The sequence below is a fragment of the Myxocyprinus asiaticus genome, chromosome 23 (genome assembly GCF_019703515.2).
Source record: "Myxocyprinus asiaticus isolate MX2 ecotype Aquarium Trade chromosome 23, UBuf_Myxa_2, whole genome shotgun sequence".
Taxonomy (NCBI): Eukaryota; Metazoa; Chordata; class Actinopteri; order Cypriniformes; family Catostomidae; genus Myxocyprinus; species Myxocyprinus asiaticus.
The window spans coordinates 28,913,771-28,926,403 of record NC_059366.1 but is presented as its reverse complement, the minus strand read 5'-3'; the positions used below and the strand labels follow the sequence as shown (position 1 = coordinate 28,926,403).

Below are 12,633 nucleotides of genomic sequence, written 5' to 3'. Positions count from 1 at the left end.
AAGGCCAATTTATACTTCTGCGTCGTACATATGCCATAGGCTCTGCGTAGAGGCCAACATGGTGGTTTGCATTTATAATTCTATGTTGGTGTGTCTCTGCGTGTAAAGCCCCTCCACCAAGAAGCAGATGGCAACATATAATCACATTTCATTTTAATTATTTCCTTCTAGTTTACATATAACCCAAACCCCCAGGATTCTATCAATGTTCTGTCTATCTGAGACTAACATGCATAGGCACATTATTAGTGTGTGAAACCTCCCACTCCAAGGGCCAACGTAATGTAGCAGGCTATGCGTTCATTTCTGAAATAATTATACATTTCATAAATAAACAAAAGCAACGTCATTTGTGGATTCAAAAGTATTTATTAAATTAATGTAGCATTAAAAACAAATTCAACATATGCTGTATTTATGTACATATTATTATTATACTTGTTGGCTGCCATGCAGATCGAAAATTAATCAGTTATAAACTGTATACTTGCTCTCGAGTCGCATAAATAAATAAATATTTTGGCATTCTTCGACGCTCCGTGCAGGAAAAACCCCACATCAAATTAACTCGCTTGACCAACACAAAACTGGTGTCGTTTCAAAGCTTAAAAGTTGGTCTTTTCAATGCATAAAGGCAATATAACCAACTCTGAACAGGTGTTGTTTTTTTTTTATTTGCTGACAAATTAGAAGTATCAAATATGATTATTTACTGTACACTAATCTGTCAGACATATGGTCAAAACATCAAACTGATTGGAAAGGTCTTGTGTAGAATAAAATAAATATTGTCACTCACATACCTAACATGTATTGAGTAAAAGCCCCAGGAAAAAAGCACAGAGTTTATAGGCTGTAAACAGATGTCTTTCGTCATGTTTTTGCTTGTAAATTCATGAAACACAAACAGAATATAAAAACAACAGACATTCCTGAAAAACAAAACAAGTCCAACTACAATGTGACACGATCACCGGTCAGTGGATAGTATGCACAGATTTTAAAATAATATTCAAGAAAATGTGCCACTACCTCGGATTTCTTTTTGACATTCTGGGAAACGGTCTCTGGTTACAAAGCGGACCAATCAAAATTGTGGTGGTCTGCTTCAGCGCGACGTGCAGTTACATTTTTGGAGAAGTGCACGTCAGGCTACAGCATATTGGCTATGCTGTAACCGCCGTAGCTAAGCGTTGCCTACGGCATAGGTTCGATTCTGAAGTATAAATCGGCCTTTACTCAAGTAATAATGGAATTGAGAAATTGAAACCTCCAAAATGGTATATACCATGTTTATGTATAAAAAACTATTTTATTGCTATACAATATACACCGTGGTAGACACAAATGTGGCGCTAAAAGTGGGGAAGGATGCTTTACGCTATTTACAAACTAAAGAGACAAAAACCTAAAGCAAAAATAGAGAGTGGGATGTGTCCCAAACCAGTCAAAATGAACGCAGAGTTTAGAATTTCTATCCATCAATCCGAAACTTTCAAATTTATAATACAAGTTTTACAATATTTATTATTTTGTTTTAACTGAAGTGTTGATGTAAAGCTGCTTTTGCACTGATGCCAGACTTATTTGTTTGTTAAGAACAATTATCTTCTGATTTGCATTTGGTTTTGCATTTAAGTTTCAAACAAGTAGAGAAAATAATAAAAAGAGATAAAGTACTTTATTTAAACTAAATTTTAAGTAGCCCATTTAATTTTCATTAAAATATAAACCATTTTTCTTTTACCTTCCAGCAACAATCTTGCAATATACAGTATACTTTACCATAAAATAAAATTAATCATACTTTAATAAAAGATTTTGGTCATACCACCCTACCCCTATCAGCTGGATCCGTTTTCTAATTTGTTTCTTTCTGTATACTGATGTTAAAAGAACTTACCCGGAGGTAGTTCAGTGTCGAGTTAGATAAGCCACATCTTGTGATATTTTTTGATAGCTGGTCAAGCATTTGAGGGTCTTGGGACTGTTGGGGGAAAAGTTGAATTAATCAGCTTAAATCATAGAATACGTCCGATTTGCTTGGTGCATAACACAAACTGTATTGATCTTTTTGTTATCAATTTATCATTTATCATATTGATAAATATCCAAAACTCACATGCATTGCCAGGATGCTCCTCGGCACAACCTCTCTGTGCTGTCTGATACTGAAGTGCCACGTTTTTATTCGCATCATGTCATCAAACATAAACTCCAGGTATAGCCGGCCCTCCACACAGACCTGAGGATATGAATGTACTTCTCAGTTCAAAAACTACAAGTGCAGTTCCTCCAAATGCTGGCCTTTAATAGATGTTCTTATTGTAGAGAATCTTATTTTATGGAAGTACTTTGATTTCCATTTAAGATCACAACAAGAGTTGATGTATGCCTATTTTGACACCACATTCCCTTTGAAAAGGAAATGAACAGGCAACACAAAGGCAAATTTTAACCAATAAATTACACAAAAGTTAGGATTTATAACTGACAAGCAACTATGATGTGCACTGTATAACTATGGTCATTCCAATGGATCTTGTGGCATTTTAGTGTGGCATTCGCATCAGAGTTCAAATACAAAGCCTGAATACAGTCAGCTGAGTATTAGAGGCTCAGTACTATGGAACTATAGTTCTAAAAACTAAGAGGCCATAAAAGCAGAGGAAGGTGATACCTGTGTGAACATGGGTTTGCCATTCTGTGTAACCATGGTGCACTGGTCGCAGTCCAGGGACACAAAGTTATTGTGGAAAGACTCCTTGGGATGTTTTAGCACATAGAAGAGTTCCGTGGCCCCACCCTCAAAAATACTTCTAAAGTATCGGGGGATCAACGTCCTACCAATGGCTGAAAACAGGAAGTATTTTTGATTCAGTTACAGGGAAAACTCCAGACTATGAACATGTTTTTTTTGTTTTTGTTTAGGTCTTTCTTTGGTCATTCAAGTCAAATTTAAATACACTGGATGTAATTAGTTCATAAGACGCAGGCGTCAACAGCAAACTAAACTTTCAGTTTACATTTATTGAATTGACTTTATAGGAGAGGATATTACTATATCGCTTGGGTCCATCTTCCAGACAGAATGTAATAGTCAGCATGGCATCATCTTCGAAAAACTCTGTAGTGAACGCATCCCACCATAGATTGTCACAGTCCTGCTGAAAAAAGCACACAAACAGCACACAACCTTTATAATAGCTTTTAAAATTGCTACATTTAAATTGACTGCATGATTTGCATGCATGCAAATAAACTACAGTTTTTATCTAGCAAAATTGATATTTTGTACCATTACAGACAGAATCTTGTTGAAAATAGTTTCCTAACCTCTGTCCAATTCTGTAGCCTTTTGTTCAGCTCAAATATTCTGTAGTCTGTTTGATTTCCATACAGCGTGTGCCTCCTGTAACAGAACATGAATTTACATATTAAAAAAATATATATATCATATGATGTTATACAGAGCAGGCCCAATTTTGTTCAAACATGTACTCTCAGTGACCACTCACACCTGTAACACCTACTTATTCATGCAATTCTCTAATCAGCCAATCGTGTGGCAGCATTGCAATGCATAAAATCATGCAGATACGGGTCTGGAGCTTCAGTTAATGTTCACATCAACCATCAGAATGGGGAAAAAACTTGATCTCAGTGATTTTAACCGTGGCATGATTGTTGGTGCCAGACGGGCAGGTTTGAGTATTTCTGCAACTGCTGATCTCCTGGGATTTTCACGCACAACAGTCTCTAGAGTTTACCCAGATTGGTGCTAAAACAACAAACACCCAGTGAGTGGCAGTTCTGCGGACAGAAACACCTTGATGATGAGAGAGGTCAACGGAGAATGGCCAGACTGGTTTGAGCTGACAGAGAGGCTACGGTAACTCAGATAACCCCTCTGTACAATTGTAGTGTGCAGAATAGCATCTCAGAATGCACACCATGTCAAACCTTGAGGTGAATGGAAATGCAGCCTCAGCTTTCTGATCTTGGTTGACAAAAGTGGAACCCAACGTAGTCTTCTGCTGTTGCAGCCCATTTGCCTCAAGGTTCGAGACTGTCCATTCTGAGATGCTATTCTGCTCACTACAATTGTACAGAGGGGTTATCTGAGTTACTGTAGCCGCTCTTCGTTGACCTCTCTCATCAACAATGTGTTTCTGTACGCAAAACTGTCTGCCACTCACTGGATGTTTTTTTTGTTTTTGACACAACTCTAGAGAAAATCCTGGGAGATCAGCAGTCACAGAAATACTCAAACCAGCCCGTCTGGCACCAAAAATCATACCATGGTCTAAATTAATGAGATCAAATTTTTCCCCCATTCTGATGGTTGATGTGAACATTAACTGAAGCTCCTGATCTGTATCTGCATGATTTTATGCACTGCTGCCACACTATTGGTTGATTAGATAATCTCATGAATATTTAGGTGTACAGGTGTTCCTAATAAAGTGGTCACTGAGTGTATATCAGTTATTTCATTCTTTATACTTTTCTCAAGAAAACAGATATTATGATTGAATTAGTATTTCGAGAAGCAGTACTGAGTCTGAAGATTGCAATGGTTTATGACATGCAAATCTTGTATATTTTTTTTCTTTCATGCAAGAGACTAAAGGTTTACAGATTTAGCACATTCACTATGCATTTAGACCTTGCACACATAGTTTACTGCCATAGACAAAGATGTAATCAAGCCTTAAAAGTTCTGGAAAATAAATCTTTTCAAATTGCAGTTTTGAAAAATATTAATTGCCAAATAAGGACACCATTTTTCAATGGATTGCACTCACCCTATTCCAGGTTCCATGTAAGAGGGGGGATACATTGGTGTCGGTCTGCAATATAAGGAGCATTACGAAGATTAATATATCATGGGTGAGAAGACAACTCTCATACAAGTGACTTTCATTTGAAATATCAACAGTGAGAACAGATTGGGCTGCCCATTAATAGGGTACCTTACTGTATGCCCAAGGTACTCTAAAGCTCAATGCGATTCAGATTGTGTACGAGATTTGGGATAGTTAGATATCAAGTAAGTACTACTCCAAAACTGTGTGAACCAATAATCACAACATGAGTTATAAATCTCACCCCACATCTCTATCCAGCATTGCGCCTGGGTGAAATGGAGGGAAGGCACTGCCGTTGGGAGGCTCCTTTGGGGAGTACAGCTTGAATGACTTGGACGAACAGCCTAGAATATGTAAAGACAGGAAGACAATAAGAGAAAGAGAACACTCAAGTGTCCATTCAACATACAGACCATATTTTTATGAAGGCCTACAGTAATTATAGCCCATTCATAGAATATACAGACATGCCGACAAACACATCCATTAGCGTCCTAATGCATTCAGGCTAACTGCCATTAAAAAAAGACATTAGTCTGGCATTGCCAAGGATGGACTGTGTTCTTTTCTGTTGTTGCCTTTCAATTACTGGGGTTCAATGTACTTTCATCTGAAGAAAAGTGTACCTATTTATTCCTGCAATTTTTGGAACAAGGTTGCAAGGCCACACACACAGATCTACCCATCTTCTTGTCTGATGCACCACTCTATCAATGTTCTGTCTATCCGAGGCTAATATGTTTAGGCACATTATTAGTGCTAGAAACCTCCCACTCCACAGGCCAATGTAATGTGTTGCGCAAATGCTGAGATGACAAACAGTTCCTTCGGTACTTTTAGCCCATCACAAAATAATAGAAATAAGAAGTGAAAACAAAAATTGTAAAGAAATTATGAACACGTGATGATTATGGCTAAAACTTAGTCTGTCCCTGTTGGTGATCTAACCACTATTAGCCTTGATGAGTGCAATGTGTACATCCAACACAGACCACCAGGCTGCACTGATGCTCTTATGCAAAGGGTCACCTGGACATAAGACAGTCATGCATCCCATGACAGTAATACCAAAACAAAGGGATTTTAAACTGGGTGGGGTTTTCCATGAGCAAAGATCCTCAATATGATATAACTACCAATATTCAGGCAAATGTGTAATGCACCCCAACATTGTTACAACTGTTTAACTGACTCATACACTGGACAAATGATTAGGCTATTATTGTGTATACTGCGCATGCTGATCATAAATAATTATAATGCAAAGTAATTATTAGCTCATGATATTACAAAAGAAAAAAATACTGCATTGTAATACATATTAAGATTATTTGTAACAAGTTCACCCAAACATGGTCATAATGCATAACTGAAGCTTCAAAACTTAATGATTCATAAGAAGAATCTAGGTAATGTACAGAAATGAATATTTAAACATTACGTTAGTACCCTGTACATTGAATATCTTTTAAACCTGGCAAACTTCCACCGACTGTTCGTGGTGTGCACATTGTTGCTAAGCTACATTTGAGGTGTAGCCAAACATAAAATACTAGTCACTTCATAGTAAAGCGCCTTGTGCCACTATTAGCACATGCTGCTCTTCATTTGAAGTATACATCGTTTGTGTATCTTAACAAACAAGCTTTGAACCAGCTTCAATATTTGATTGTCTGCTGTAGCGACAAACTTGATAGCCTAGCTTAGCCAGCCCTGGCTGCACTCACAACAACAGACGGGCAAGGCCCGCACAGGTTCGCGGATTATCCCAGAGTAAACAACATCGCCATAGCGATGCAATTCAATTGTATTTTCTCGAACTTTCGGCTTAGACGAAATATTGCAAAAACAAAACAAAACAAAACAAAAAAAATGTTGCACTGCACGCGTCAACGAGCCTCACGCGAGCCGCACCTGCAGAAAACCAAGAAGGAATTCTCCGCTCTCTCCTCGGACCTCCTGGTAATATCCCAGTGGACTGTCGGTCGCTGTTATTAAAGCGAGGTGAATTGCATCATCAGCATTAGCCCTTCAAAACCATCGCTCTGTGTAAAAAGCAGGTACAAAATTCAGTTGGAGGGTTGGTAGTTGTAGATTGTGTAAAACTCGAACCTGGCTCAAGGGGGAAAGAAGAAAATTGCCCGTGCGACCCTTTGTTCTTGCATATGAACAATGGCACAGGCCCTTCTTTCTCTACGGGCAACCCCCTCAACACTCCCCCTGCTCTGCTGGAGCATCAACCCCTCGCATTCCCCTCCAACGAAACCCTCACCCCTCCCCCAGGCATACTCAACTGCCTTCATCTTCCTCTTGCACTTAGTAAGAATCTTACACGTCGAAAGCCCTCTGTAAACGTTGTAATGCTGAGAAAAGACACACAGTTAGCCACCACAGAGCAGACTAAAATGTTAAAATAAACAACCGTTCTTTGGTCCTTTAACAACACGTGCGTTTAACGACGAGTGCAGAAATGTTGCTGTATTTTCAGCATCTACACACGTTTTGAAGATCCTGTTGATGCATGACTTTAGCCATCTTCACACTGCAAAGGTGACACCAAAGGGGCATCTGAAGTGGCATTTAGGTGAATTTACACAGGCTGTTTAATGCTGCTCAGAGCAGGTATAAATGCATGTACACAGCAATACAATTGCATAAAGTGTTATGAGATTAATGTTTTAAATATAAAATTATTAATACAGAAATATGAAATGAATGAAAATATGAAACTAAATAATGAAATATGTGCTCTGTTGTGACAACAAAATTACATTAAAGGCTGCCCTGATGTTGCATTTCATTTACACAGAAACAAAGCAGCATCTGAACTGCCTTATGGTACAAGGGCCAAACTAGGACCAAAGCCCTAGGCTTAGGGCCAAAGCATGATTGTGCCTTCACACAGAATCTTGAGCAGGCACAGAGCAGGATTAACTTGGCTGTTTAAAGACATCTTTGGAATATCATCACTAAATATCACAAGAGCATTACTGGTGTAAGTATTCTAAGGAGTATTCCGGGTTCAGTTTAAGTTAAGCTCAGTCAGCAGTATTTGTGGCATAATGTTGATTACCGCAAAAACTAATTTATACTCGTCCACCATTTTCTTAAAAAATAAAATAAAAATTGTTACAATTTGGGTTACAGTAAGGCACTTACAATGGAAGTAACGGAAGGAAATCAGTAAACGTTAAAATACACACTGTTTCAAAAGTATAGCCACATGACGTAATTATTATAGGCTACATGTTAACATGAATTTAGTGGTAAAATCGCTTACCAACCTTTCTGTGTACAGTTATATCTAATTTTACAACTGATTTGAACAAATTTACAGCTCAAATATTACACAAATTTTAACATAAGAATGTTAAAAGAAGAATGTTAAAATAAATGTTAAAATTATAATTTGTTTTTATAAAATTATAATCTTCACATTTCTGCATTTAAACCCTCCAAAAGTGGCCCCATTCACTTCCATTGTAAGTGCCTCATAACCAATTTTTTTCTTTTCTTAAAGAAAAGCAGGGGCAAAAATATTTTTGTGGTTATCAACATTGTGCCACAAATGCTGTTGATTGAGCTTAACTTGTATGGAACCTGGTAATTCTTTTAATAATACGTATTGTTTTAACACCTATGATAACCTGTAGTACACAGACATGACCGATTTGATTCACAGCCGTGCTTGTATTAATTTATAACAACAGTCTAGCTCATGTCATGTTATGTTGCTTAAATGTACCGTTTACAGTATGTATAAATTGTTTTGTTAACAAAATGCCTTTAATAATCTGCTAGAATCAATAAAGCCATTTGTTTTATTCTGAACTCTTCTCTCCCAAAAAGAGTGGTGTAGTAGTCTAGTGGTGAAAGTCCCCTCATGGGGGCTGCCATGTTAAGATCGCATGACCAGCTGAATACAACTCGCTTAATCCCTGTTATATGACACTTTCACTTATGGATCAAATTAATCATGGCTGACTGTGAATAGGGACGTTCTACAATGGCATCGGTAACTGAAAACTTGATTTTGAATGATGTTGCATCCATGACCCTAGGTAGGTGTCAGTGTAAGTCCAAAATGACACAAACAAAACAAAAATACTGAGTGCATCTTTAATCAAGAATACATTCTTCTAACAACTCTAATTTTTAAAAGATTGTTTCCCTTTCATGGTCATTATGGATGAAAGACATTACAAACTACATCTCTTTTAAAGAGAAAATAAGCCTTTGGGTTCATAGTTTTACACTTGTGTTTGTCTTCTAACAACTTGAAAGACTTCAGAAGACATGACAACGTTTTAAGTAAGGTATCATAGTTAGCAAACATGCACCCTGGTTTTTACGGTGCATTCTGGGAATTTTTAGGGAGCAAACGTTTCAGTGCCCTGGAACAATTTTGCGATTGAGACAGCCCTAGAAATGTCCGACTCTCTGGTCAGTGCCCCGACTACTGACCTAGTGAGCTGATTGACCCTAAGTCTTCGGGTTCACTTAACAATTACATGCAAGTGGATTAGATCAGGTTCAGAACTAAACTCACCCTACCCCAGAGGACTGTCCCTGTATCTTGGCGCAGTTATAACACAGTGTTGCGGAAACAAAATCTGCTGCCCCCAGTTGTGTGGTAACAAATAAAGATGCTATTCTCTCATGCTGAACAGAATTGATGAGAACTCATAAGATATCAATACTTTCATTATATTTTGACAGAGTAAGGCCAGCATGCTTTTCGTAATACAGATCAAAAAATAAATAAATATATATATATATATTCATATTCTTCAATCAATCAATATTTATTTATAAAGCACATTTCCAACCATGGTTGACCAAAGTGCTGTACAAGGTAAAATGGTTATTGCAAGAAAATAAAACATACAGAGTAGATAAAAATACAATAATAAGAAGATAAAACAGGTCACAATAATTAAAGAGTATTCAAAGCCAAAGAGAATATATATGTCTTTAGAGCAGACTTGAAGGTTGAAATTGAGGGAGCTAATCTAATATGTAGAGGTAGACTATTCCATAGTTTCAGCCCAGCGACTACAAATGCTCGATCACCACATTTTTTTAGTCTAGATCTAGGCAGAGAGAGTAAACCAAAATCTGAAGATCTCAGAGTTCTAGACAGAGTATATGGCTGAAGCAAGTCTGACAGATATTTAGGGGCCAAATTATGTAGTGCTTTGTAAACAAACAGTACAATTTTATAGTCAATTCTGTACTTGACAGGAAGCCAGTGCAAAGCAATTAGAATTGGTGTAACTGGCTCGTACTTGCAAGTCCCCGTGATAAGTCTGGCAGCTGCATTTTGTACCAGCTGTAGACGAGAGAGGGAAGACTGAGAGACACCATAGTAAAGTGAATTACAATAATCTTATTTTAATCTAAACGAGATGTTACCAAAGCATGAATGACAGTTTGAAAGTTGTGCGTGGATAAAAAAGGTTTTACTTTGGTGAAAAGGCGAAGATGAAAAAATATATACTATAGAGGGTCAAACTAAAACACCCAATCGAAAATGTACCCCCAGAACAGAGTTGAAATAGAGCTTGACGTGGGCAATATAATTGTAAACAAAATGAAATTCTAAAACTGTAATGGAAAAATAACAAACACTGAAATAAAAAAGCTTTATCTCAAAGACTGTTAATTTCAAACTTACTTTGCATTTCACAATAATAGTTAAGTCTATTCAATAAGTTGATTAGGTTTGGTATCTGTGATCTGTTAGCTTTATGTAGACATAATATTCCAGAGAAAGACAAAGCATAACAATTCATGGCAAGAATACTGTGCTTTTCAAAAGAGTCTGTGGTTATATTAAATTGGGTGTGAAATGAATCAGCACATAATGCATTCTCAACTGGCTGAGGGTCACATGTAAACAGTGTGATGGGTTAGGCCTCTTTACACACACTCTCGAAGATTGGAGCAGCATTGCCCCCTGGTGTCAATTAACCAGAATGAGCTTTATTGCCAAGGAATTTTTTGGGTGGTAGGAGAAACAAGTGCACACAGAACATTACAGTGAGACACAGAATATAAAACAAGGTAAGAGTATAAATAGATATACAAATAATAGTACATATAACAGAATGGCGTATGTACATGTGCAAGTGGTAATGTATGTGCAAGGTAGGGGTATGTACAGTTATTGAATTAAATATGTGAATTTACATATGTACATGAGATATGTATTTACATTATTGCACTATGGGGGAGTCCTGAGGCAGTTTAATTGTTCATGAGGAAAACGGCCTGAGGGTAAAAACTGTTGTTGTGCCTGGATGTCCTGGTGCTCAGTGCTCTGTAGCCCTGGCCAGAGGGTTCAGTTCAAAGAGGGAGAGGGCAGGGTGTGTGGGGTCCAGAGTGATTCTACCTGCATGTTTCCTCACTCTGGAGACGTACAGGTCTTGGAGGGTGGGCAGGAGGGCACCAATAACCTCTCAGCAATCCTGACTGTCCATTGTAGTTTCCTTCTGTCTGATTTGGTGGCTGAACCAAACCAGCCAGTTATAGATGTACACAGGACAGACTCAATGACGGCCGAGTAGAACTGTGTCAGCAGTTTTCTCCTGAAGTCCACTATCATCTCCACTGTTTTGAGCATGTTCAGCTCAAGGTTGTTGTGACAGCACCGGAATGCCAGCTGATCAACCTCCCATCTGTATGCAGTCTCGTCACTGTCACGGATGAGGCCGATGACCGTGGTGTCATCTGCAAACTTCAGGAGCTTGTCAGTGGGGTCTTTTGCAGTGCAGTCATTCGTGTATAGGGAAAAGACAATGGAGAGAAAACGCATCCCTGAAGAGCACTAATAGTGCTAATAGTGAGGGTCCCGGATGTGAGTTTCCCCAGTCTCACTAGCTGCTGCCTATCTGTCAGAAAGCTTGTGATCCATCAACAGATTGGGGTGGGCACGGACAGCTGGGTCAGTTTGGTTGAGAGAAGATCAGGCATGATGGTATTGAAGGCTGAACTGAAGTCCACAAATAGGATCCTTGCATAAGTCCCAGGTCTGTCGAGGTGTTGCAGGATATAATGCAGTCCCATATTGACAGCATCATCCACAGACCTGTTTGCTTGGTAAGCAAACTGAAGAGGGTCCAGCAGGAGTCCAGTGATGTTCTTCAGGTAGGCCAAAACCAGTCTCTCAAAGGACTTCATGACCACAGACGTGAGCGTAACAGGTCTGTAGTCATTAAGTCCTGTGATTTTGGTTGTTTTGGGGACCGAAATGATGGTGGAGCATTTGAAGCAGTAGGGAACTTCACACTGCTCCAGTGATCTATTGAAGATCTGCATGAAAATGGGGACCAGTTGGTCAGCACAGACATTCAGGCAGGCAGGTGAAACACCGTCTGGGCCTGAAGCTGTCCATGTCTTTTTTTTCCGAAAGACCCGGCACACATCCTCCTCACAGATCATAAGTGCAGACTGAGTAGCAGGAGGGGGTTCCAGGAGGTGTTGGTGTGTGTGTGTGAAGTGAAGATTAGAGCGGGGGAGGGATTAGAGTGGGGGAGGGGTATGAGACTGGGCTTTTATAACCTCCAGTAAAAAACATTCAGTTCATCAACCATTAATTGACTCTCTACTGAGTGAGGATGAGGTGTCTTTTACTTGGTGATGCTTTTCAGGCCTTTCAATACAGATGCAGGATCGTTGGCTGAAAACTGGTTTTCAGCTTTTCAGAGTAGCTTCTTTTAGCCACTCTGATTTCCTTAGTCTGTGTGTTCCTGGCCTGGTT

The 12,633-nt window shown here is 38.7% G+C and overlaps 1 protein-coding gene and 1 non-coding gene across 15 annotated transcripts in view; both read right to left on the bottom strand.

Annotated features, from left to right (window-relative positions):
• The window catches only part of LOC127413822 (LIM domain-binding protein 1-A-like), a 28,123-nt gene that overhangs the window by 3,348 nt on the left and 12,142 nt on the right, over positions 1 to 12,633 (bottom strand). For 8 of the 14 annotated variants that reach the window (XM_051651249.1, XM_051651250.1, XM_051651252.1 and 5 more), the window contains 7 exons: positions 5,113 to 5,215; positions 4,809 to 4,853; positions 3,337 to 3,412; positions 3,062 to 3,167; positions 2,681 to 2,853; positions 2,123 to 2,245; positions 1,904 to 1,987 (listed from right to left, as the gene is read on the bottom strand). In XM_051651249.1, coding sequence (XP_051507209.1) covers positions 1,904 to 1,987; positions 2,123 to 2,245; positions 2,681 to 2,853; positions 3,062 to 3,167; positions 3,337 to 3,412; positions 4,809 to 4,853; positions 5,113 to 5,215 — 710 coding nt within the window. Of the gene's footprint in view, positions 1 to 1,903; positions 1,988 to 2,122; positions 2,246 to 2,680; positions 2,854 to 3,061; positions 3,168 to 3,336; positions 3,413 to 4,808; positions 4,854 to 5,112; positions 5,216 to 5,497; positions 6,762 to 12,633 lie in introns of those variants that run through there. The other 6 variants (XM_051651251.1, XM_051651264.1, XM_051651254.1 and 3 more) reach the window with 2 other exon arrangements.
• LOC127414425 (small nucleolar RNA SNORA13) lies at positions 2,315 to 2,450 on the bottom strand. Its single transcript, XR_007892796.1, has one exon. It is a non-coding gene; the product is annotated as a small nucleolar RNA SNORA13 (small nucleolar RNA).